Here is a 26684-nt window from a genome sequence, read left to right on the forward strand (position 1 = left end):
GGTCCGAGGCTGTATCGGGGCGGCGGGGCCCAGGCGGCCTGTCCCGGGTCCGACCTCTTGTCCCCGAGTCTGATCCCCTGTCCTGGGTCCGACCTCCTGACCCCGGGTCTGATCCCCTGTCCCGGTCCGACCTCCTGTCCCGGGTCCCACCTCCTGTCCCGGGTCCCACCTCCTGTCCCGGGTCCGACCTCCTGTCCCGGGTCCGACCTCCTGTCCCGGGTCCCACCTCCTGTCCCGGGTCTGATCCCCTGTCCCGGGTCCCACCTCCTGACCCCGAGTCTGATCCCCTGTCCCGGCTCCGACCTCCTGTCCCGGGTCCGACCTCCTGTCCCCGGGTCTGATCCCCTGTCCCGGTCCGACCTCCTGTCCCGGGTCCCACCTCCTGTCCCGGGTCCCACCTCCTGTCCCGGGTCCCACCTCCTGTCCCGGGTCTGATCCCCTGTCCCGGGTCCCACCTCCTGACCCCGAGTCTGATCCCCTGTCCCGGCTCCGACCTCCTGTCCCGGGTCCGACCTCCTGTCCCCGGGTCTGATCCCCTGTCCCGGTCCGACCTCCTGTCCCGGGTCCGACCTCCTGTCCCGGGTCCCACCTCCTGTCCCGGGTCCCACCTCCTGTCCCGGGTCCGACCTCCTGTCCCGGGTCCCACCTCCTGTCCCGGGTCCCACCTCCTGACCCCGAGTCTGATCCCCTGTCCCGGCTCCGACCTCCTGTCCCGGGTCCGACCTCCTGTCCCCGAGTCTGATCCCCTGTCCCGGCTCCGACCTCCTGTCCCGGGTCCGACCTCCTGTCCCCGAGTCTGATCCCCTGTCCCGGCTCCGACCTCCTGTCCCGGGTCCGACCTCCTGTCCCCGGGTCTGATCCCCTGTCCCGGCTCCGACCTCCTGTCCCCGGGTCTGATCCCCTGTCCCGGGTCCCACCTCCTGTCCCGGGTCCCACCTCCTGTCCCGGGTCCCACCTCCTGTCCCGGGTCCGACCTCCTGTCCCGGGTCCGACCTCCTGTCCCGGGTCCCACCTCCTGACCCCGAGTCTGATCCCCTGTCCCGGCTCCGACCTCCTGTCCCGGGTCCGACCTCCTGTCCCCGAGTCTGATCCCCTGTCCCGGGTCCGACCTCCTGTCCCCGGGTCTGATCCCCTGTCCCGGCTCCGACCTCCTGTCCCGGGTCCGACCTCCTGTCCCCGGGTCTGATCCCCTGTCCCGGCTCCGACCTCCTGTCCCCGGGTCTGATCCCCTGTCCCGGCTCCGACCTCCTGTCCCCGGGTCTGATCCCGTCCCGGCTCCGACCTCCTGTCCCCGGGTCTGATCCCCTGTCCCGGCTCCGACCTCCTGTCCCCGGGTCTGATCCCCTGTCCCGGCTCCGACCTCCTGTCCCCGAGTCTGATCCCCTGTCCCGGCTCCGACCTCCTGTCCCCGGGTCTGATCCCCTGTCCCGGCTCCGACCTCCTGTCCCCGGGTCTGATCCCCTGTCCCGGCTCCGACCTCCTGTCCCCGGGTCTGATCCCCTGTCCCGGCTCCGCTCCGACCTCCTGTCCCGGGTCTGAGCCGCCGCCGCCCGCCCGCAGCCCGTGTCCCGGCCATGCTGCCCCAGTCGCCCCCGCTGCTGCTGGCCCTGATGGCCCTGCTGGCCCCGGGCCCCGCGCGCTCCGACGACGCCGACGACGTGCCGGTCACCTGGGTGCTGCTGCACGTGGTGCAGGGCCAGGTGGGCGCAGGCAACTACTCGTACCTGCGCCTGAGCCACGAGGGCCGCATCGTGCTCCGCATGCGCAGCCTGCGCGGCGACGCCGACCTGTATGTGTCGGACCGCACCCCGCACCCCAGCTTCGACGACTACGAGCTGCAGGCCGCCACCTGCGGCCAGGACCAGGTCTTCGTGCCCGGCCACTTCCGCCGGCCCGTGGGCATCGGCGTGTACGGGCACCCGTCCCACCGCGAGAGCGAGTTCGAGATGCGCGTCTACTACGACGGGGCGGCGCAGCCCACCTTCGGGGAAGCCGCCTACCCCGACGGCTCGGACCCTGGACCACCGCCGGCCCCCGAGGACGCGCCCGAGGAGGACTCGCTGCTCTGGACCCTGCTCATCAGCCTGTTGAAGCTGGTGCTGGAGATCCTCTTCTGACGGGGCGGCCCGGGCGGGAATAAGCCATAAGCCCTTACCTCAGCTCCGGCCCTGCTTCCTGGGGGCCCGGGGCTCCCTGAACCTCCTGCTGCCGCAGGAAGCCCCCTGGCTGGAGATCGAGCTGCCAGTGTCTTGCGGGGGGCAGGCCCTCCTCCTCCAGGGAGGACTTCCACAGGCCGCCCCCAGTCTTACCGGGTCATTTGTGACTATCACTTTGGGCTACCTGCTGCTTAAAATCCTTTCGGTAAGGAATAACTCACACCATCCATGGTAGGCCCCAGAGCACAGAGATGAGGAAATGTCATGAAAGTGACTTGCAGACTAACAGAGGAAACAGCTACTTCAAATTAGTTTCCAAAACTTGTTTCCACTGAATCTCTGGAGAGTCAGAGTATGAGAAGCGAAGGCCTGCTGGCGGATGAAGCATTTTTCTGCCTGGCACAGGTATCAAGGGTAAGTGTAGCTCAGGACTGGAATGAGTCAACTTGCAGGTTTTAAGCACATAATTTCCAAAAATTTTATTGACGTAAAAATGAGAATGTTGTAAAGAAATTGGCACCAAATATTTCCCTTAAAGGCATATTACAATACTGAGATCCGAGCACTATTTTATCCCTCTTTGCTGTTTTTGCCCCTTCTGCCCACTTTCCTGGGTGTTGGGGGCGCTCGCTGACAACAGTCACAAATCCAGCGACCTAGGAGAAAAATCGTTAGTTAATATACAACAGAATTTTTTCCAGGAAATTTAAACCCATTTATGCTCTCCTTCCTTGGCTGTCACAACACTCCTCTATGGGACTGTGGTGGGTTCCTGAGTTTTAGGGAGAAAGTTTCCCTTACGAATCATCATTGTAATTGATGACCTGTGAGATGCGATGCATGGGTGGGGAGGGAACAAGTGAACAGCACTATGAATCTTAGAAAGGGGAAAGAAAGAAAGAAAAAAAAAAAAGACATAGTTCACTTGGCGAGTGCTGCCTTTGTGCTGTGCAGGAACTAGGCAGCTCGCTCGAGGCCCAGCCCCCACCACATTGAATAAAGCTTCAGTGCCCTGGTCTCTTTACTTTCTCACACTCTGCCTCTCTTTAATCAGCAAGTAGGGCCCAGGAGACAGGGTAATGATTCTGCAAAAGACTTTCATGCCCAAGGCTCAGAGGTCCCAGGTTCAATCTCCAGCTCTACCATAAGCCAGAGCTGAGCAGGGCTCTGGTCTCAGTCTCTCATTAAAAATAAAGCCAAACGGGGTTGCTACACAAGGAGTGAAGCAGGTCTGCATATGTCTGACTATCGCCCCCTCTCTCAATTTCTCTCCATCCTATCCAATAAAATGGGAAAAATAGCCTCCAGGAACATTGATTTGTAGTGCAGGCACTGAGTGGCAGTAATAACCCTAGAGGCAAAAAGTAAAATAATAAGCAGTCCTGGATAAGCAGCACAGTGGATAAAGCATTGGACCCTCAAGCATGAGGTCCCAAGTAACAATGCATTAGTTACTGTTAGCCTTCTAAAACGTTACATCATTCCACTGAGCAAGTCCAAAAGGAATTTCAAAAAGAATTTTCTTGGGATGATTAAAATAAGTAAGTTACATAATCCTTTCGGAAATTCAGACACTCATGCTGTCTAAAGATCCTAATGTGAGGCCTGTTCCCAAGTGGGACCGTTTCCTGCCCTTTCCTCTGCTGCCCGCTCGCTGGCAGCTGTGCGGTGCTGGCATCCTCCAGTCTACCATGCTGGCACGGCACAGTGCTTTAAAGCTGCCTGTGTGTTTGGCAGCACAAGTGAACTACTAGATACTTGACCTGCATCACCACAGGATTTTGAATACTCATTGAAGTTGCTTCTAATAATTCCCAGGAAACCTAGTTCTAGGTATATATTTATAGTATATATCATGGGGTTGTAACTATGCAAATAAGTTCTAAAAATTACATAACTAATATTTTAGTTCAATTATGGCTTATTCTTCAGTTATATATTTAAAGTTATCTGGAACTGTCATAATACCTAGATTTGCAGATACCTTGTTTAATATATGTAAAGGGATAGCAGTCATTTTGTTAAGTTTCTAAATAGATGATATATAAAAATAAAGCTTTGAAACAAGTTGTTGATGTGGCTTTAGCTATCTGGGCAGAAAAACATGAGCTCAGACTCCGCACTCAACATCTCATCTGTCCTTTGGTTGTATTGTCAAGGCAGCCATGATCTGTGTCATCAGCTTAGGCCATTTTATATGGACAGGAGGAGCACTGGTGTTTCTGCAGCCTTAAAAAAAAAAAAAAAAAAAAAAAAAAAAGTCCTGGTACAGTCCCATCACTCAAAGATAGATTTTTCAATCTTTACCTGATGGAATAGCACCAAGGCCCACACAAAAAGTATGATAACCTCTGTCACACACATCACAGAACATCATTTCTTCTTCATGGTGGGGTTGTCCACATATAATGCAAGTCTTACATTCCATACATTGCCATGGGTAAGTCTTAATCATAGAAACAAGCTCCATGCTCATATCCAGACATGAAGGATGGCCTAAATCAAAAGCAGCATTAGTAGGACTTCACACTCGATTTCTTAATGTACTATGACATAACAAACACAGTTTGCTTAGGGTTTCTTGAGAATGGCTACAAAGCCTAACCACAGAAAAATGGAAATACATGGGACTTTCTCTAGGCCTTACAACTTAGCCTACACATCTGATGGTTCTTTGGTTCAAGTCTAGTTGACAAAAGTCCTACTTTTTGAAGCAACAAATAGGGTGGTCAGAATAGGTGTTTGAATACTTACCGCTGTTGTCACATTGGGAGCAGTGTATAAGTGGCTCAGCCTTTCCTTTCTTGTTGGACTCCTTACCCTTCAGACAAATTCCACATATAGCATTTGGAATGGCCTTTGGCTGGAAGGGTAGAAGAGGGCTATAAAATCATGCCAAAAGAACTTACTATGGGTTCAAAAGGAATTTGGTTATTGTATTTCCTTATCCTTATTTTTGGTAGCTAATGAGAAACTTGCAAAGGTAAAACTTGACAAAAGTACTTTTCAACAAACACCAGCCTACTGATTAAAGAAGTCTTAGATGTAATATTAGACTTTTGTCAATGGCATGATCTCATAGTAGGATTGATGTAATGTTCTACACTCCTTATATGCACAGTTAATTCTTTATAATGAACAGGAAATGAATACTAAATACACTGCCCAAATGGCATTAATTGGAAAAGAATATCCAATTTAAGGGAGCCAGGTGGTGGCACACCAGGTTGAGTGCTCAGATAATAATGCACAAGGATCCTGGTTCAAGCCCCCAGTCCCAACCTGCAGGGGGATGCTTCACGAGTGGTGAAGCAGTGCTGCAGGTGTTTCTCTTTCTTCCCCCTTCCCTCTCAATAACTCTGCCTTATCAAAGAAGAAAAGGGTGGGGGAATGATGCCAGGAGCAGTGGATTGGTCACCGAACGAGCCTTAGTGATAACCCTGGTAGTGATAAAGTAAATCCAAATGAAAAAATGGCCAGATGACATGTATAAAAAGACTCGATTTTAAGTAGCTTTTATTCTGACATTGTTTAAAACTTATTTTCCAACATTGTAAAACTAGGTCGACTGATAGAAAACCTAAGTTAAGAAAGTCAACGTTTTGGCGTCTTTTAATTGAAAGATACCTCATGCAGAACTGGCATGTGCTTAGTGTCTCTAGAAAACCGACTTGTGTGAGCACTGCCTTTGCATACCTGATAAGCTCATACAAGCGCCTATACTTAAAGGAAAAAACACTCACTGTGACATGTAGACATTTCAGTAAAGCCAAAAAAAAGAAAAAAAAAAAAAAAAAAGGTCATTTAAAGAGACCTTGTATTTCAGACACTGCTCATTTTTTTTTTTTTTTCAGATTTAAAAGCATATAACCCATACAAAGTATTTGGACTTTATAAAGCATATTTAGCACATGGAAAAAGGCTTACTGCCAGCAATTGGGAAGATATTTGAATAGCACAGCCTTGATCTGAATAGAATGTCGTTCATTCATTCTTTACTGAACACATGAGTACACAGGTGGAAAAAGACCGACCAAACACAGGCCAAGGAGGAAATGAGGGCGCCTACCATTTAACTATACACACACACAGATACATCATTTTAAACAGAAACTGTTAGAGTTCTATTTTATTCCCAGCCATCTAGAAGCATCTATTGTCGCCTGCCTACGGTCATGAACAGAGAGGAGCCTGTGCAAAATTTGTTATATTCTAGCTTTGAAATGTCTCACTGCCACCTTCATGACCTGTGAAGTCCTCACCAATTTGTTCCTAAATTATGTTTTTGTTTTTCAGATGTATCTTTCTTTGCAAAAGATGACAGAGGCATTCAAAAATAATTTTTGGCTTATTTATTTAAAAAAGTCAACCTTATACATAAATATAAAACAACTCTAAACAATCACAAATGTCTCTACAAAATAATAAATATCATGGAAGTTAAAACATACATATTAAATGTCGCCATTAACTATTCTCTATCTCCTATGTTTGCATCTTAATACCCTGCTCCCCCCAACAAAGGATAGTGTCACAGGCTCAAACCTTTTAAGTCTTGCAGTGTGGTTACCCTCTGTTGCTGTTGTTATAGTCTGAGTATAAGGTTTGCATTGTATTTCCCTTTACCTAAATAAAAAAATAGCTAGGAAGTGCACTTCTATGAGCCATATTCTGGTTCAACTATGATCTAACCTGTCATTGCCATAATATACAGCAGGAAGCTACCTCTCAATTCAACAAAATAATTATCTTTTGGTTATGGTACCTGTACTAAATGTAAAAGATACACTTATTTAATACTTGTAGTTCAAGTTAGACACCGACATACTAAGCTCTCTAATATCTTACACTCTTATACTATAGTCAAGGAAGTAACCACACCATTAAATTCTTTAAAAAAAAAAAAAGCACTCCCTACAGGAGAACCTTTTACAAAAGTCAAAAGAAATAAAGCCTAAGTCTGTTCATTCACATTCCAGAGCAATTCAAGTTCTACAGTCATTAAGGTACACATTAAATACCTATGATAAAAGAAGATTCTAGGTTTTACATCTAAGCTTAAAATCATAATGCTTTGTTAAACCACTTAAAATTTTTCTTACCCAAATCGTCTTCATCTTGATGAAAAGGAAGGGACAGTGAGAAGATGGAGAAAAAGAAAGAGCTCTGTAATACTGTCTATGCTGCCACAGCTCAATACAAAAAGAACACTGCTCGATCAAGCACTCTAAACTCTCTTAAGCTCCACTGTTTACATCCAGGACTTTACACATCCAAGCTAGCCTCTCAGCGTCTCATAACGAGGAGGAGGAAGGGACAACTGCACAACTCCCATGAAGGCTGATGGAACAGAGAGCCCTAGGTGTGTCTGACTGAGAAATACATATAGTCAGTTCTCAAACCGCAGCAACATTAAGGTTTCACCATGGACAAGAAAATGAAAACACACATTCTAACAGTACTAAGATTCTCCAATAAAAGTCTCACATACTAATTTTCCTGCTTGAAAAAATAACCAAAGATTAGTGAGACTCTGAGAGTGATACTAATCTAGTATAGATTTTTATTATATACTTGTAACATTTCCTCTTTAATTTCAGGTTAATGTAACCTAAACGACACTGTCCTACAAATTAAGGGCAAGTACTAGTGAATCTTACTAATCAAGACATCACATACATTATCTTTAACTCCCATATTTTTAAAGGTATATATATATGACCTTCAGCTTGAAGTACCCCAATATTTAGGCACATCTTGGCTTATTAATACTTTTTCATAAAGAGGTTAGCTTTTAATAAACATGTTCAATAATTTTTTAATTATAGATACTGGTTCTAAATTTTGAAATAACCTGAAACATTTTTAGGCACTAAAAATGTTCACAGATTATTTTTTTAATGTATTCTGCATATTAGACTCTTTTTGAGTAGTATCAATTTAGATTAACCTATGATTTAGTCTATATTAAGTCAATAATAGTACTGAATAGTTCTTGCTGTCCAGCCTCTATTTTGGGCTGGGTAGTGGCGCACCTGTTTTCCGACACTTTCCTTTGTTAATCCATGATTAACCCACCCTTAACCGTCTACTAGGTCGTCTAAACACTGAAGAGTTAACAGAACAATGTACCTGAGTTGTTACTCCACTTGAAGCTCTTACAAGCCAGTAGCAAACACCAGGCTACTTTCAAAAATGTAATCTTTGGAGTTCATTTCCTTTCAGTTCTTAGGCATGAATTTCAATCTTTAAAATTAGGGGTGTGTGTGTGTGTGTGTGTGTGTGTGTGTGTATGTGTGTAAAAACAAGTCTTAACAGCACATATGTGTAGTCTACTAAAGCCCTTCTGGGACCCACGCTTGGCTGAGGAAGACTTTTCACAATAGACCGCAAAAACATGCATTTCCAAGTTGATTATGTCAAAGTTTCTCTTAAGTAAGTAGATATGCTAGTTAAGTGTAGAATATGCTAATTTGTATGTTACATCGAATTTGACTTTGGAAAAGGGAAGGAAAGCAAGCTGTTGGAAGGGTTCTACTTCGGTCGAAGGATGTGGGCTGTATGGTGAATGCGACCCCAATGTGGACGCTCAGGGTGTGCGATTAATTCCACTCAGTAAGACCTTTTGACTACCTTACTCAAATACTCAGTAACACCTTCCTAACCACAATAAAAAGCAGGTTCTATTCTGGACCAAAAGAACTATGTGTTTTCCGGCTGCCATCCAGAACATGAAACTATACAGTAACTGTGCTCCTATGGTATTCCCAAATTCCCAGATGTGAAGAAAGCAGTCCGCCTCTCCCCTAACCCGCCGAAAAGGGGGGACAGACAGAAACAGTAAGAGTGACACTGCTAACAGCATGCAACCCCACTCTGAGAATAACCAGATCAAAAAGCTAGCAATTATGTCTATCTGAATGATCTCAATAATCTGTATCACAGCCTATTTGCCAAGATTGGGCAAAACATCACCACAGTGGAAATAACAGTTTTTATGGTTTTCTAGCCCAGAGTTGGTGGAATTTAGTAGCTAGAACAAATAATCCTTAAACCCAGATCCCCCTTAATGAAAGGCACTACAAAAATGCAATATGCTCTAACAATAGATCCAACCATACTTTATACTACATACTAGAATATTTAAAACACCAAGTAATTATATCCTTACTCTGAGGAAACAAAGTATAAAGTTCTGTCTCTGAAACAATTGTTCAAACCCCATACTTGCCTGGTTATTACTTTTAAAAAGTTATCTTAAAAGTGTACATAAACAGAAAATAGCAGCTAAACCATAGCCAAAAGTGACAGAAAAGCCACCAAGAAAACAAAGCAAAAAAAAAAAAGGAAGCTGACAGAAGGCACACACCACAGAAGAACAGCTAGTGAAGTGTAGCAAGCAGGAGCTCCACAACTTTGAGATTCAAAGTGAAAATATTTCAGGGAGAGAGGCTGGTCAGTAAAGAAGCTGAGTCAGGGGCTTTTTTCTTCTACCTTGTACCCAGGAACTGATTTGGACAGTACAGAACGTTTGGAAGCATCTTTGCGTGGAGTAGCAGTTCTGTCCTTGGATCTCTGTCTTCCCTGGAAAGACTCCTCCTGGCTGTCGGGAAGGCCTTCCCCATCAGACACATTGCCAGAGGAGCTGTCCTGGAGTTCAAAGGCACAAAGAAAGAGTCCTTGGAATTCAGACAGATTTGAGTGGGAATTTTGAAAAATACTGAAAAGGACTTTAAACTTTAATCAGTTTAAAAATACAAGCTAGTTTTAAATATTAAAATTTTTCCACTGGAGACTAAAATAAGTCCCATTAAAGTGTATCCTTATGAGAGCACGGTAGCATTAAGTCCATGTCTGTCAGCGGTACCTTACTGAACAGGAACAGAATTATCTGTTTCAGTTAATATTATACCACAGAGCTTAAACATTATTTAAATTTTGTCACAACAGAGCACTTGTTTCATACACAAATACTGTTTAGAGAAAGCTTTCAGGCTATACAGACAGCTCAGCTGACTAAGGCACCAAGTTGCTTGTCTGAGGCCCCAAAGTCTGCAGATTCAATATCTGCACTACCTTATGCCAGAGCCCAGAAGTGCTCTGGTTTTAATAATAAGTAAGTAGACCTTAGGAAAAACTTACATAAGTCTATTTCCATTGAAGAATAGTGATGATTAAATCACTTCAAGCAAACACGTGCTTTTATTTATAACCTGACGCATTTTCACATGCTCAAGATTTAGGAGTGCAGGACCTTATTGCCAGTTCTTAATTTTTTTATGATTTATTTATGTTTCCACCGGAGTTATGGCTGGGGCTCTATGCCTACATGACAAATCCATGACTTTTTTCTTTTTTCTCTTTCAATTTTATTGGATAGGACAGAAAGAAATTGAAAGGGAAGGGGGAGATAGAGAGGGAGAAAAAGAGACACCTGCAGACCTGCTTCACAGTTCCATGAAGTCCCCTCCCCCACAGGTGGGGACTGGGGGCTCAAACCTAGGTCCTTGCACATGGAAATGCATGCACTCAGCTGGATGCACCACCACCTAAGTCCCAGTTCTTCATTTTTAACTTTTTTTTTCTAATCAGATTTTAAAAAGCATCTTCATATGGAGTACGAAAATTATAAACAAAAAAATTCGGTTAACAAAAATATATGTTACCCATAGTCACCCTGATAAGCGCTCTGATACAACTAGAGAGATCACTGTTTCCTTTCCCTATTTTCCTAGAATATATGTCTGCACACATCCAGCTACCCAGACACATCATAAAACCAGGGCCAAATTATCCAAAGGACACTCAAGCACTAATTCAAAGGGACATACGCACCCATGTTCAGAGCTGCATTATTCACAGTGGCCAAAGAGTGGAAGCAGCCTAAATGTCCATCGGCAGATGACTATGAAGCTATGGGATATATATTCCATGAATACTACTCTGCGATGAAAAAAGATGACAGTGTGTCTTTTGGGACAAAATGGAAAGAACAGGAACTGATGATGCTTAGCAAAATAAGCAAAGAGATGAAAGTCACCTGCTAGATGGTTTTACATGTGTGGAATCTAGAGAACTGAAAGAGGAACTTGCAAACACACACATACAAGCAAACTCTTTCTAGGTCCTGTGAGAACTCTGGTGGTTATCTCTGGGAGGAGAGAGGGTGGGGACACAGAACTTTAGTGGTGGGTGTGGTGTGGACTATACACTATAATCTCAAATTATTATAACCCATTTTTTTAATATTTATTTATTCCCTTTTGTTGTCCTTGTTTTATTATTGTTATAGTTATTGTTGTTGTTGTTGTTGTTGATGATGTCGTCGTTGGATAGGACAGAGAGAAATGGAGAGAGGAGGGGAAGAAAGGGGGGAGAGAAAGACAGACACCTGCAGACCTGCTTCACCGCCTGGGGATCAAACTCAGGACCTCATGATTGAGTCCAATGCTTTATCCACTGTGTGTCTGTCCATCTGTCTGTCTCTTTCTTATCTCTATCTCTCTCTCCCCCTCACCTCTCTCTACCCATTTCTCTAGCTAAAAATCAGCCTTGGTGCAATGAAATCATGCATAAAAGAACACAAAACTGGAATACACAGTGTGTTTGATTATGTTAGAAGCATCACTCATGACATCATGAGCGCTTCTGAACTGCATTTCTAGTACATAAATGTAATACATCACCCACTGTGGACATTAGATTTATTTCTAATTTCCACTAGACAGTGTGCTGTTAACAGTCCAGTGGGAGTTTTTTTCTATTTTGTCAGTGTCTGATTAGGTTTCCTGAAGAAATTCTATTACTGTATTTGCTAAGTCAAGACTTCTGGACATGTGGTCCAGGAGGTGGTGCAGTAGATAAAGTGTTAGACTCTCAAGCATGAGGTCCCAAGTTCAATCCCTGGCAATACATGTACCAGAGTAATGTCTATTTTTTTTTTCTCTCCCCCCTTACCTTTCTCATGAATAAATAAATAAAACCTTAAAAAAATAAAAATAAAAAATAAAGGGTTTTGGGTATTAAAAAGTCCTGCTTCGGGGAGTCAGGCGGTAGTGCAGTGGGTTAAGCGCACATGGCATGAAGCGCAGGGACCGGCGTAAGGATCCCGGTTTGAGTCCCCGGCTCCCCACCTGCAGGGGAGTCACTTCACAGGCAGTGAAGCAGGTCTGCAGGTGTCTGTCTTTCTCTCCCCCTCTCTGTCTTGCCCTCCTCTCTCCATTTCTCTCTGTCCTATCTAACGACATCAGTAACAACAACAATAATAACTACCAACAACAATAAAAAACAACAAGGGCAACAAAAGGGAATACATAATTTTTTTTAAAAAAAGTCCTGCTACATACAGTGAAAATACTTTCCCAAAATACAACTCACACTTCTTGCAGTATAGGAAAAAAGTACTTTTTAAAAATATTTATGTATTCCCTTTTGTTGCCCTTGTTGTTTTATTGTTGTAGTTATTATTGTTGTCATCGTTATTGGATAGGACAGAGAGAAATGGAGAGAGGAGGAGGAAGACAGAGAGGGGGAGAGAAAGATAGACACCTGCAGACCTGTTTCACCGTTTGTGAAGCGACTCCCCCGTAGGTGGGAAGCCAGGGCTCGAACCGGGATCCTTACATCGGTCCCTGCGCTTTGCGCCACCTGCGCTTAACCCACTGCGCTATAGCCCGAAAAAAGTATTTTATCACATGCTCACCATAGCAAGCCCCTCTTTTACGAGTATGACAGGAGAAAGTAGTGTCACCACCTTAATACTGAACAGCATCCCAACACTCACTGAGTCTATTCACAGAAGTGTACAGCCCACTGATGGCAGGCAGCGCATTCTCAGTGCCGGGACGGCTGCAGTGAAGTCTCAAAGGCCGGCTGCTTAACATGCCGAGCTAAATCAGACCAAGACCCTGCGCCATCATGCTTTTCCTTCAGCTGCACAGAACATGCCTTCATTTTTTTTCTTCATTTCCACCAACGTGCCCACCACTGGTCTGGTTTGGTTTTACGAGAGCACTGCTCAACTCTGGCTTGAACTCGGGGCCTCTGGTGTCTCAGGCATGAAAGTCTTTTGCAGAAGCATTATGCTATCTCCCCTACCCCACCACCACCACCACTGGTTATAACTGTCTTACAACAGTGTCATGGAAAAAATAGTCACACAGGAAAACCTAGTAGCAACACATATCAGTAATCTCCACATCTTCCTAAGAAGTCGAAAGCTGTTTGTTAAACAAGAGCATAAGGAAAATGTGCTCCCCAAATCAACAGTCTTGAATACTGCCCACAGAAATGGCTCAACTGGTACTGCCTCCAACTGGCATGCCTATCTGATCCCCAGCACCACTCATACCAACCGTACAGTGCTCTGGCTTCTCAATCTCACACGCTCTATCTCCTTCCTTTGCCTCATGTGAAACTTTCATATATGTAATAAAAAATAAATCTTAAAAAATGAATAATATAAGGACCTCATATATAAGATCATAATATAAGATAATATATAATATAATAAGGACCTCATATATAAGATCATAATATAAGGTGATATATAATATAATAAGATCGTAAAACTAATTGCTGCCCTTGCCTCACTACAAAGGGGTAACTTTAAATATAAAACTTACTAAAAGTCATATACACCTTTTTTATAGAAATTCACAAAAGCAACTTTTCTTGATAAAAACTTGTATCTATCGTTCTTCAAAAAAGAGTGGTAATGAACCAGGCGGTAGAGCACCCAGAGCTCCCAGATCATGAAGCAGGAAGACCCAAGCTCAAGCTCTGTCTTCACCTGGAGGGGAGGCTTCAGAAGCAGTGGACCAGTAGTGTCTCTCTCTTTCCTCTCTGCCTCTTTCAATAAAAATGAGTTCCCACCAGAAGCACTAGAGCCGTCGTGCAGGCACTGAACCCCAGTAATATCCCTAGTGGCAGGGAGGGGTAGTGAGCAGCCCAGGAGGTGGTGAAGTAAATGAAGCGCTGGACTCTCAAGTATGAGGTCCCGAGTTTGACCCTCTACACTGCACGTGTCAGAATGTGAAGCTCTAGTTCTCTCTCTTACTAAAAAATGAACAGGTCTTTCTTAAAGGAGGTGGGGTGGGGGTGCAAACAAGTTCAAGTTAACATTCTAGTAAAGCAATGAGCAACAAACCCAAGGGAAAGGAGAAACTTCCTACTGAGAGAACATTCCTACCGAAGTGCCTTTACTTTTCCGCTTCTCATCCCCTCGACCATCTTCAGCATCGTCTGAATCCCCATCACTGTCTAGAGCAGGGAGCTCAGGGTCCAACGGGGGCTCATAGAGCGCTGTATTCAGCGGCAAATACCGCAGTTCATCAGGGGAATATCTAAAGTCCAGAGAGATGGTTTTTAGTTTTCCTTATGAAAATGATTAGAGGTAAAATGTCCATTGTGGTGGTCAAGTAAAAACAAAAGTCTACCATATTTCACCATGTAAAATACACAACGGTCTACATCCCCTCAACTCAAGAAAGAAGACATGTCAGTAGACAAAGACATAGCTGACAACATGTCACCATGCATTACTCCACGCTGCCTGGCCACCCCAAGTCCACTGTTTTCCCGAGTGCTCACTACCTGTGTGCTCTCTTCCTTAGTGTATAATATGGTTGTGACAGGAAGAGTATCCACCTCAGTGAGCTGAGCTGAGAATTAAATTGATTCACGTGTGTAAATCACAGCAGTGCAGCAGTGTATGGCACAAGATGTATTTTCAGTAGCAAGTTATTTTAAACTAATTTGTGAAATGTATATTCCAACAGATCAATCATCCATTTTATCTGAAATAAGACACTGATAAGCAGACTGCCCAGCAGGCGGTATTTCTGCTATTCTCACTCTCAGGAGAGCCCTCAATTTCACACCCAGCCATGACTACATAACCTTCGTTGAGGAGCAGACAATGGATTAGCATCTCCTCAACTAAGACATCAGTCACATCAAAAAGCAGAGGGACTAACTGATGCATGATGTTTAATCACTTGCTGAATCAAAAGTTTAAGAAACAAATATTGGCTGACCCACAATTTTGACTTGATTTTAAAATAGTTTGCTCCATAGTCTATTTTAAATATTAGGCTCTACTGAATACTTTCTATCCTAAAGAATTCTGAATACAGTTGAAAGAAGCAGCAAAAGCTGACATTCTGCAACAAGATATCCTTACTAGCCCTACTTTCAGTTAGGCCCAGGTTGGGAAGAGATAAGAAGCATTCTCACTATATGTAGTGGCAGCAGCCGCCAGGCTAGGACAGCTCTGTGGGCGGAGCAACCAAGTGGTCACACCTCCTTCCCCTCCCTTCATATCCCCTGCAGGCAGTGCCATATCTTTTCAAACTTTCCACTGAATATGAAAATGCAGACTCAAAGTTAGGTCTGGGTTTATACCTGAGACTCTACCTCCCCAATAAGCTTCAAGATGACACCCAAATAAGTGATCAAAGAGAAGCACAATACTGTATAGGCTTCACAGATGTCCCAATTCTGGCTGAAAGATGTTCTTGACCAATGAACAAACAAAACTATACAACACCTCAGCTGATCTTTATAGAGCTAAAAACATTTAGGAGGGGCTGAAGACTCTCATCAACAGTCAAAATTAGTGATAATAAAACCACTAAATACCTTTTGTAATATTCCTGGAACTGTCCGGGGATGAGTGCCACTGGGTAAGAACTGACCTTGGTTCGCTCTGTCGGTAACACTCTGTACTTGCCTTGAGGTACCTGGATAACCTGGGACAGCATGAAATCAAAAATTGATCTCAGGGTAGGAAGTTAGGCTTTTCAAAAATAGTCCCCTCTACACTCCCCTTCAAAAAAAAAAAAAGTCAAAAATTGTAAGAATCATTAGAAGCTATAACTTGAGGGCATAATTGACATTGCTAGTTCTACAGGTGAATTTTTATCTGTGTGTGTGTGTGTGTGTGTGTGTGTGTGTGTGTACTGCCATCATAATTTCTAAGGAAAGGCAACACTATCTCTACTCACACTACATAACAATACGACCCAGGCAATTTATGAGACTTCTGGAGCTCAGAAACGAGCCCACACATATACCACCACCTAATATATGACAAAGGGGCCCAAACCATTCACTAGGGTAATGAAGGTCTCTTTAATAGGTGGTGCTGGGAAAACTGGAGCAACACATGCAGAAAAGTGACACTATACACTAAGGTCGATCAGAATGATTACAGGTCTAGATATTAAACCAGGTTCAGTCCACAGCACCATATAAGCCAGAACTGAGCACAGCTCTGTTCTGTGTGTCAGTCTGTCTCATTAAAATATTTTTTTGTGGGGGCCAGGCGGTGGTGCACCTGGCTAAACACACACACTATAGTGCACCAGGACTTGGGTTCAAGCCCCTGGTCCCTGCCTGAGGGGAAAAGCTTCACAAGTGGTGAAGCAGGACTCTAGGTGTCTATCTCCCTCACCCCTCTCAATTTCTGTCTCTACTATATATATATGTATATGTATATGTATATGTATATGTATATGTATATGTATATGTATATGTATATGTATATGTATATGTATATGTAGGGGGACGAGCAGTAGTGCAGCTGGTTAAGCACACACAATACAATGTGCCAAGACCCAGGTTCAAGCCCCTGGTCCCCAACTACAGGGCAAAAGCATCACAAATGGTGAAGCAGGTCTATAAGTGTCTGTCTTTCTCTCTTCATCTCTGTCACCACCTCCCCTCTCTATTTCTCTGTCATATCCAATTAAAAATAAGAGTAAAAAGTAAATAAAAAAAGAAAACTGGCAGTAGTAGATTCAAGAAGCAGTAGATTCATAGTGCATGCACCAAGCCCCAGGAATAACCCTGATGGCATATATATATATATATATATATATATATATATATATATATATATATATATTTCTTTTCATTTGATAGGACAGAAAGAAATTGAGGAGGGACAGACAGAGACACCTGCAACACTGCTTTACCACTCATGAAGATTTCTCTCCCCTCCCACCCCGGCAGGTGGAGATGGGGGTTGAACCCAGGCCCTTGCCACATGGTAATGTGTGAACTCAACAGGTACACCTCTGGCTGGCACATAAGTCAATATTTCTAATATTGTTTTACATTTAGAAAGAAAATTTCTTGAAGGGAGTCAGGCGGTAGCGGAGCAGGTTAAGCGCACGTGGCGCAAAGCACAAGGACCGGCATAAGGATCCCGGTTCAAGCCCCCGGCTCCCCACCTGCAGGGGAGTCGCTTCACAGGCGGTGAAGCAGGTCTGCAGGTGTCTGTCTTTCTCTCCCCCTCTCTGTCTTCCCCTCCTCTCTCCATTTCTCTCTGTCCCATCTAACGACGACAACATCAGTTAACAATAATAACTACTACAACAAGGTCAACAAAACGGAAAATAAATAAAATAAAAAATAAAAAAATCTCTTGACAACAACATATCAACCACAATTTAAAACATCTCACAGACATACAGTGAAGTGAGTATTACTGCTCATGATTCAAAATGGAAGCTTAAGTTTTTAGGGAAGGACAGAATACATTGCATGCACAAGACAATAATAAAGGTGGCCCTGAGCCCTCTGAATAACAGGCAGGCAGTCAGGTCTAGGGACGGGCAACCATACATGTGTCTGTAAGTCGAAATAAGCTCTTCTTTCCTCCATTCGTTCCCGATTTAAATTGCTGTTAAATTCAGCTGCTTTCTTGGCAGCTTTCTTGATGTACTCAGGCACTTTGCTGGCTTCAACTTTCTGAGTATTCTGCTGTTGCATTTGCTGAAATGGAAACATTACAGTTAGAAGTCAAACGTAAGTTCATAAAATAGCATTCCCTAAAGCCAAGGAACAGGTCTTAGTCATCCTGATGACTTACCGAATACTCTTTGTAATGATCTGTAATTCGTTGGCGTTCTTTTTCTTGCAGAATAACAGAATACTCAGCATGTTTGGCTGGATATTCTTTTATCATTAAGTCAATTACTTCATCACTGCGCAATGCTGTTAACCCTATTTGAGACCCAAAAAAAGTAAAGGTCTTAAGGTTATTTGAACAAAATTCACTTTATCTTTCTCCCCCTCTCTACATTACCAGTAAACTCACAAAATTCACTCTCTTTACACATAAAAGATTTCCTCATACATAAAAATTATATTTAAAAATCACAAAATATATTCACACACACTGCCAAAGTTGCAAAGAAATCAACTGTCACCCAAATGTTTTTATAGAATAAGTGCTATACAAACACAACTACTTATTAGAAACTGGTCAATAATGAACACCAATTTCTAATATTTAATATATTAAATGAAAAATAGATTTAAAACTTTTAATATATTGTATTTCTTAGTATTCAAATTATGTGTTAGAAATATCTTCAATGACTTTTTAGAGATTTACATATTTAGTTACTTAAGGTGGGAGGAGGATCAAGAGAGCATCACTCTGGTAGTGACTCAACTTGGGCCTCATACTTGAATCTTAATGTTTTACCTACTGTGATACCTCTCAAACCATGAAGTTTTTATATATTTTGTTCTTTTTACCATGAAGTTGTTTTCTTTTCTTTTTCTTTTCTTTTTTTTTTTAACCTGTTTTTTATTCCTTAGTAGGAAAAAGGAGAGACAACTAGAGCATCACACTGGCACACATGATGCCAAGGATCAAACTTGGACCTCATGCTGTTAAGTACAAGGCTCTAGTCACTGTGCCACATTCCATGCAGCAGACTAGAAATATTATAGTCAATTCAAATGTTACCAAAGCATCAGTGCAGACACAAGTCATATCCATAATTTTCAAAACTCAACAGTATTAGATTATATCAAATGCTAAGCTGAACTCCCATTATTTTGTATTTTAAAGTATAGTCATGTATGCAGAACTAAAATTTGGGTAAAATTTGTCTTATACTAAGAACCAACACTTTCAGAAAGCACTATGCAAATCTTGCACAGAAAACACACACTGACACGTCTGTTGATAATTACTAGAAAAATATAGTTATGCAATATCATTTTCCTTTATATTTTAACAATAATCAAAAATGAAGCAATTCAGCATTTAAATAACATATATATATATATATATATATATATATATATATACATATTTTTTTTTTTTGGTTGTCTCTAGAATTTCACCACTCTGGGCTGGCTTTTCAGATAGAAGAGACACCGAAGAAGGAAAAGAAACCACAGCACCAAAGCTTCCTTCAGCATGGCTGAGGCAGGTACTAAGTTAAGTCATGCACATGGCAAAGCAGCACATTACCCAAGTGAGCTTTTTTCTGGTCCTGTTTATTAATTTTATAAAATGTTTCAGGAATAGGAAAAAAAAAACTCATCCAGTATCACTTCATAAATATTCAGCCTGCCAAACCAACAGTGAGGGCTTTCATTACCTAGCGTGCATTGAGTTTCAGTAATGACATTTAGTTCTCGCAGGTACAGTTTTTCCTTATGAGACAAATCTCGTCGCTCTAAATCTCCAAAAAAAAAAGAAGAAGAAGAAGAACAAGAGACTTTTAGAAACAGTAAAATGCTAAGCATTTGTAAAGTTTAGAAAAACTTAAACTTTTTAAATTTTTTTAAAAGATTTAAATTGTCATGGAATTTAATAGAATCTTCATGTTAAGCATTTCAAATTTTCTTAGAGATAAAAAAATTGATTTCAAATAATAGAATAAAATAGAAAACAGAATAGTCCAGAACAATGCAACAAAGCTCTATTAAAGTAGCTCTTTTTAACTCAGACAGAATTTATGCAGCTACTACCTCCATGCCAAGGAGCAAGTGTAAAGAATCAAACTCTTGGTTAAGATTAAATTTGTCCCAAGAAATCCATGTTCCACATTTTGCTTTCAAGTCAGCTTACTGACAAAACAAATTGATGATAGCAGGAAATGAAAATTATCCAGAATATAAATTATAAAGATTTCATACTCAAGTAGTTGGAAATTAACAACCCATAAAAAATTAGTGCTACTGAATAGTTAAAAGCCACATTTCCTTTGTCATATAAACTAAGACTTAATACCTGGATATTTCCGTTTAAAGGAAGTCACACCCAAATATTCACTGACTTGTTCTTGAAGCATATAGTATTCTCCTGTTTCATCAGGTGGCCACTTGTATTCTATCAAATTTTCTGCTGGATAGTAGCTAAAGCTAAGCACAGAAACACATATTATGTATGCCTTACGTGTGGCTTTTATTAAATTTCAACCATTTGTATTTTAAGGATATTTATTGTTAAGAATTTACATTTGATATTTTTTAAAAATTAAAATAAGTATTTAAATTTAAATTCAGTCTGACTTCTACAACTTTTCAGTACAGTTAGTTCCCATGATTTTAAGTGTACTAAAGAAAATTACTGGGCTGGGGAAGATAGTAATAATGGTTATATAAAGGACTCATGCCTAGAGAGCCAAGATCCCTGGTTCATTCCCCCAGCACCACCATAACTCAGAATTGAGTAGTGCTCTGGAGTGAAAACTAAAATAAAATAAAAAACAAGTACAGGGAAAAGAAAAATATATATCTATAATATGACCCCCCAAAAAATGGAGTTAATATTTTCTATATGCCACAAGAACCATGATGCATAACAGGATGGTGAGGGGCCAGATGGTGGCACAACTGGTTGAGTGCACACAGTATAGTGCACAAGGATCCAGGTTCAAGCCCCCAGTTCCCACCTGCATGGGGAAAGCTTCACAAGTGGTGAAACAGTGCTGCAGGGACCTCTCTCTCTCCTCTTCACTCCATTTCCCTCTTCCCTCTAGATTTCTCTCTGTCTCTTTGCAATAAATAAATAAATAAATTTTTACATTTTTTAAATTTCTTTATTGGGGAATTAATGTTTTACATTCAACAGTAAATACAATAGCGTGTACATGCATAACATTTCTCCGTTTTCCATATAATAATACAACCCCCACTAGGTCCTCTGTCATCCTTTTTGGACCTGTATTCTCCCCCGCAAAAAAATATTTTTTTAAATCCTAACAGGATAATGACAGCTGAATACTTTCCTTTGTTCTTAACACTTATAACTATTGCATTATCCACTCAAGGTATAATCAACTTGTTTCCCATATGGTGTTCAGTGATTTATAAAGAATAGAGAAAACAGAACTCTAAAAACTAGTTTCCCCATGGTGAAAATAATAAGCCAAAATTATTCTCAGACTCCATTAAGTCAGGAACATAGAGCCAAGAAGATAGCTCAGTTTGTTAGAATGTGAGAGAACTGGGTAGTTGGGCAGTAGTGCAGCGGGTTAAGCGCAGGTGGCGCAAAGCGCAAGGACCAGCATAAGGATCCCGGTTCGAGCCCCCGGCTCCCCACCTGCAGGGAAGTCGCTTCACAGGCGGTAAAGCAGGTCTGCAAGTGTCTATCTTTCTTTCCCCCTCTCTGTCTTCCCCTCCTCTCTCCATTTCTCTCTGTCCTATCTGGCAGCGACGACATCAGTAACAATAACAATAATAACTACAACAATAAAACAAGGGCAACAAAAGGGAGTAAATATTAAAAAAAAAAATTTTTTTTTAAAGAATGTGAGAGAACTAACATAAATGACTAAAACCTCAGAAGCTACAAATTCTATCCCCAGTATACCTCATACCAGAGCTGAACAGTACTCTGGCCCTCTCTTCCCTTCTCTCATAAAAAGTTAAAAATATATATCTTGAGCAAAAAAGGAAAAAGAATTAATCTGTGCCAGTGTGCTATAGTCCAATCCTAATCCTGAATAGCAAAAACTATAGATTTCTGGGCTAATTCAACCTTTAAATTTTATCAATGAAAATGACCCGACTTTATGATTCATCCAATTAATAGTAAAGAACAAGTAGCCTAGCAGTGGTGCAATTGATAGTGCTGGATGCTCAAGCATGAGGTCTTGAGTTCCATCCCTAGCCAAAAGGCAGAAACAAGAATCCAACACAAATGAGCACACAAAACCTGGTGTGTAGACAGAATGGAACATACTCCAGCCTTAGAGAAAGGAAACTTTGACACATGCTACAACATGGACAAAGCTTCAAAACATTATACAATGCTACTAAATCAAGCACAAAAAGGTCAATATTCTAAGATGCTATTTGAGGTGTGGTCATGGAAGCTGTGTCATGAATAAAGCCTTGGACTCACAAACATGAGATCTCAAGTTCAATTCTTACCATCACAAAAACCACAGTGATGCTCTGGTTTTTGCTTTCATATATATATTTTTTAAATCTTTTATTCCCAAGATTTTGGAGTGGGGGTAGCATTACACAAAAGGACTTTCGTGCCTAAGGGTGCAAACATCCCAGGTTCAGTCCCCCAACACCACCAATACCAGTTCTCTGGCGGGAAAAAACAAAGCCATTTGCAGTAATTAGAACACGCAAATTCATGTAAGAAAGCAGAATGATAATAGCAGAGAATTGGGGCAAGGGGGAATTTTTATTTCTTAGTGGGTATGAAGCTTTTGTATGAAATTGTGAGAAAGTTTTAGAAATGACTTTTTCTAAATGCCACTTTAGACTTTTTTTTTAATTAATTTATTTTTTTAAGTATTTATTTATTCCATTTTGTTGCCCTTGTTGTTTTATTATTGTAGTTATTATTGATGTTATTGTTGTATAGGACAGAAATGGAGAGAGGAGGGGAAGACAGAGAGAGGGAGAGAAAGATAGACACCTGCAGACCTGCTTCACAGCCTGTGAAGCGACTCCCCTGCAGGTGGGGAGCCAGGGGCTTGAACAAGGATCTGGTTCTTGTGCTTTGCGCCACCTGCGCTTAACCCTCTGTGCTACCGCCCGACTCCCCACTTTAGACTTTTAAAACTGGGAATGGGGGACTGGGCAGTAGTGCAGCAGATTAAGCACACATGGGCAAAGCACAAGGACCGGCTCCCCACCTGCAAGGGGGGTCACTTCACAAGCGGTGAAGCAGGTCTGTGGGTGTCTGTCTTTCTCTCGCCCTCTCTGTCTTCCCCTCCTCTCTCCATTTCTCTCTGTCCTGTCTAATAACAACAGCTATAACAACAATAACAATAGAAACTACAACAAGGGCAACAAAAATGAGGGAAAATAGCTTCCGGGAGCTGTGGTTCCTAGTGTAGGCACTGAGCCCCAGCAATAACTCTGGAGGCAAAAAAAAAAAAAGTGGGAATGAATCACAGTATTAATGCAGCTGAATCATACACTTGAAAAGATTTTTAAATAGTGAATTCTATGTGTACTTGTCCCATTAAAAAAAAGTTTTAGTTACACTCAGTAGCAATTTTTAAAAAAAGGCAATTATCACAATGTAAACACAAAATCATTCTGCAGTTTTCAGTAACTGCCACTATTAAAAGTTGGTGAGATGGGGCAAAGGAAAGAAGAGAGAAACAAATAGTATTAAGCTGTAAAATGACAATACCCAAGATCTTGACTTGAAGTTTCACAACTTCTAGAACTATCTCCTGAGCCCATCCGTCTCCTTTTCGATGGTTGGGTCCCATCATTTGAATTATCTTCATTATCATCCTATACAGTCAAAAAATTCAAACAATCATAAAGAAGACAAAAAAAGTGACTGTGTACCTTTTTAGATTTGTCAAATGACTCACCTAGTTTAAGGCTTTCTGAGAAACAATTAAAAGAGGCCAAGCTTTTATGTGGGCAAGGTCCGGGAAGGATAAGAACACTTTCTCTGCAGCAGAACCAAAACAAGCAGGGCTACTGCATTTCACCTCTGCATCTTAGCCTGTGGAGCCACATCTACCTTCACCTGCTCACCAGCCCTGTTTAAGCAAACTGAAGTTTAAGCAAACTCCGGCGGGAAACCTCTGCAAGTTTAACCAAGCCACAGCCACAGCCACAGCCACAGCGGGCAGCCGGCACGGGGAGAGCCATTCCGACTAGACGCTTGGCCAGACCCTGACCTGACCCGCCAGCGGCTGGCCGCTGTCCCCTCTGTGGCACCGGCGCAGACTATAATGGGCCTTCTGAGGGCCAGGCGGTGGCCACCGCTCCTAAGACTCAACTGGCTGCAGCCCTGCAGAGAAGGGCGAGTGGCTCCCTGCCCAGGTGGCTGGGAAGCTGGGGAGGGAGTGCCGGCCTCCCCTCACGGTGACTGTGGACCGTCCATCCGCAATAGAGAAGGAAAGAGAATGGCCCGGCGGGCCCATGTCGGCGGCGGTTCCCACCCTCCATCTCCTCAGGAGATAGTGTGTCACTCTCCACAAGGGTCCTGAACGCAGCCCGGAACCTCAACTCTGCAGCTTCCAGGTGTGGAGACAGAGCCCCAGGGCTGTGGGCACTGCACTCAGTCTTCGCTTCAGGAGAGCTCACACTGGCCCCAGCCCTGTGGTCAGAGCTCCAGCTGCTCTGTCACCGGCCTCTGGTACCCTCAACCCAGGGGTCTGTCTTGATGCTCAGGGAATCCAGGGGGTCCCTCACTCTCCTCAGCTGCCACGGGGTCCCTCACTCTCCTCAGCTGCCAGGGGGTCCCTCACTCTCCTCAGCTGCCACGGGGTCCCTCACTCTCCTCAGCTGCCAGGGGGTCCCTCACTCTCCTCAGCTGCCACGGGGTCCCTCACTCTCCTCAGCTGCCAGGGGGTCCCCTCACTCTCCTCAGCTGCCAGGGGGTCCCCTCACTCTCCTCAGCTGCCAGGGGGTCCCCTCACTCTCCTCAGCTGCCAGGGGGTCCCTCACTCTCCTCAGCTCCCAGGGGGTCCCTCACTCTCCTCAGCTGCCAGGGGGTCCCTCACTCTCCTCAGCTCCCAGGGGGTCCCTCACTCTCCTCAGCTCCCAGGGCGTCCCTCACTCTCCTCAGCGTCCAGGGAGGTCCCCTCAGTCCCCTGGGGAAGGGGTTCCCTTCACTCCTCAGCGTCCAGGGGGGGTCCCCTCAGTTCCCTGGGGAAGAGGTTCCCCTCAGTCTCTTCCGGGCAGGAGCCGCCTCAGTCTGGAGGTGAAGATCTCCCCTCAATCAGTCTTCTCTCGGCCTCTCCTGGGGGCCTAGTTTCTTGGGGGCTTCCCCTCAGTCCTCACATCCCGAAGGGCGCCCCACAACCTGCCCAGTCCGCGGTTCTCCTCAGTCTCTGGAGTCCCCCCGGCGCCCGGCCCCCTTGGTCTCGGGGTCCCCCTCAGTCTCTTCAGACTCGGAGTGTCCCGGGCCCCAGGCCTCTCGCTCCCGGGGTCCCCTCAGCCGGAGCCGCCGCCGCGCCCTCTCGCCGTTGGTCGCTCACCTTGGGGGACGGCGCTCCTCCAGGGGTGGCCGGGTCGCTGTCACACGGCCGCGGGGACAGCGCCGCCCCGGGCCCGGCTGCCGCCATCAGCCCGAGCGCCCCGCGTCGCCGTCGTCGCCGCCGCCGTCGCCTCGGCCCCGCCGCCGCCGCCCCCCCGGGGCCCGCGCGCCCCGCCGCCCCCGCCCGCCGCCCCGGCCCCGCCCCCTCCGCCCGCCCGCCGCCCGGGGGCCGCCCCCGCGCGCCCCGGACCCCGCGCCCCGCCGCCAGCGCCCCCGCGCCAGCCGCCGCGCCCGCCACTGCCATGGCCGCCAGCACGCCCAAGGCTCGGCCCTCAGCCGCTCGGCTCCGGCTCCCTCAGCTCCCGGCCCCCTTACGGCTCGGCCCGTTCAGCCCCGGCTCCGGCTCCCTCAACCCCGGCCTCCGAGCCCCCTCAGCCCCGACCTCCGGCTCCCTCAGCCCCGGCCTCCGGCTCCCTCAGCCCCGGCCTCCGAGCCCCCACAGCCCCGGCCTCCGGCTCCCTCAGCCCCGGCCTCCGAGCCCCCACAGCCCCGGCCTCCGGCTCCCTCAGCCCCGGCCTCCGGCTCCCTCAGCCCCGGCCTCCGAGCCCCCACAGCCCCGGCCTCCGAGCCCCCTCAGCCCCGGCCTCCGAGCCCCCTCAGCCCCGGCCTCCGGCTCCCTCAGCCCCGGCCTCCGAGCCCCCTCAGCCCCGGCCTCCGGCTCCCTCAGCCCCGGCCTCCGGCTCCCTCAGCCCCGGCCTCCGGCCTCCTCAGCCCCGGCTCCTCACACGCCGCCCTCCTCCCCGCGGCCCCGCTCCCTTCCCGCCCGCAGCCCCGCGCCCCTCCGCGGCGTCCGCACCGCCGCTCACGGCCCCACCTCCCGCCGCGCCCCCGGCCCCGCCCCGCGCCCCCTCCTCACGCGGCGCCCGGGGTCCGCGCCTCCCTCAGCCCGGGACCCCCGCCACCGGGCCCTCCCCACCCCGGGATCCTCCCCCCGGTGCCGGGAGCCCCAGCCCGGCGACCGTCCCCCGCGCCCCCTCAGCCCCAGGGCCCGTCCCGGGGTCTCCGCCCCAGCGGCTGCGCCCAGGCCCCGGGCTCTCCTTTGTGCGGCCGGTGACAGCGTGGCGCCGAGCAGGGACCGACAGACCGACGGACGGCCGCCGTGTGTGTGTGTCTGTGTGTCTGTCTGGCGGACAGAGCCCCGCCGGCCGACGGACCCGCACCCGCGGAGGCCTCCGAGGGACGCGGGCGGGGGCCAGAGCGGTAGCTCTCCGAGCCCCTCAGCGGAGCAACGACGCCGG

The 26684-nt window shown here is 45.5% G+C and overlaps 2 protein-coding genes across 4 annotated transcripts; one reads left to right on the top strand and one right to left on the bottom strand.

Moving 5' to 3' along the window:
• The first annotated feature begins 1535 nt into the window (after positions 1–1535).
• On the top strand, positions 1536–4223 carry C13H6orf120 (chromosome 13 C6orf120 homolog). The gene has a single exon (XM_060205189.1). The coding sequence runs from the start codon at positions 1575–1577 to the stop codon at positions 2115–2117; it is 543 nt and encodes a 180-aa protein (XP_060061172.1). The 5' UTR covers positions 1536–1574; the 3' UTR covers positions 2118–4223.
• PHF10 (PHD finger protein 10) lies at positions 2621–25930 on the bottom strand. 3 transcript variants are annotated; one of them, XM_060205186.1, is made up of 13 exons: positions 25829–25930; positions 25388–25783; positions 23578–23684; positions 20200–20330; positions 19565–19648; positions 18034–18167; positions 17787–17936; positions 15798–15907; positions 14347–14500; positions 9651–9806; positions 4911–5019; positions 4464–4652; positions 2621–2812 (listed from the first exon to the last, which is right to left on the bottom strand). In XM_060205186.1, the coding sequence occupies exons 2-13, from the start codon at positions 25688–25690 to the stop codon at positions 2727–2729; spliced, it is 1713 nt and encodes a 570-aa protein (XP_060061169.1). In that variant the 5' UTR covers positions 25691–25783; positions 25829–25930; the 3' UTR covers positions 2621–2726. The 3 variants fall into 3 exon arrangements, with proteins under 3 accessions (XP_060061169.1, XP_060061170.1, XP_060061171.1); XM_060205187.1 differs by having other exon boundaries at positions 19565–19642; positions 25388–25930; XM_060205188.1 differs by lacking the exon at positions 9651–9806 and having other exon boundaries at positions 25388–25930.
• Between the last annotated feature and the right edge of the window lie 754 nt (positions 25931–26684).

This window comes from Erinaceus europaeus, chromosome 13 (assembly GCF_950295315.1).
Source record: "Erinaceus europaeus chromosome 13, mEriEur2.1, whole genome shotgun sequence".
NCBI classification, from domain to species: Eukaryota; Metazoa; Chordata; class Mammalia; order Eulipotyphla; family Erinaceidae; genus Erinaceus; species Erinaceus europaeus.

Bases quoted from the DNA above. Each gene is read 5' to 3' on its own strand.
- PHF10 (XM_060205186.1), bottom strand. From the start codon at position 25,690: ATGGCAGTGGCGGGCGCGGCGGCTGGCGCGGGGGCGCTGGCGGCGGGG. The intron at 19,649-20,199 runs GTATTAAGTCTT...TTTTTTTTGGAG, and splicing joins CTTTAAACGGAAATATCCAG to ATTTAGAGCGACGAGATTTG. The intron at 2,813-4,463 runs GTAAAGATTGAA...TTTTTCTCCTAG, and splicing joins CCTTGGTGCTATTCCATCAG to GTCGCTGGATTTGTGACTGT.
- C13H6orf120 (XM_060205189.1), top strand. From the start codon at position 1,575: ATGCTGCCCCAGTCGCCCCCGCTGCTGCTGGCCCTGATGGCCCTGCTG.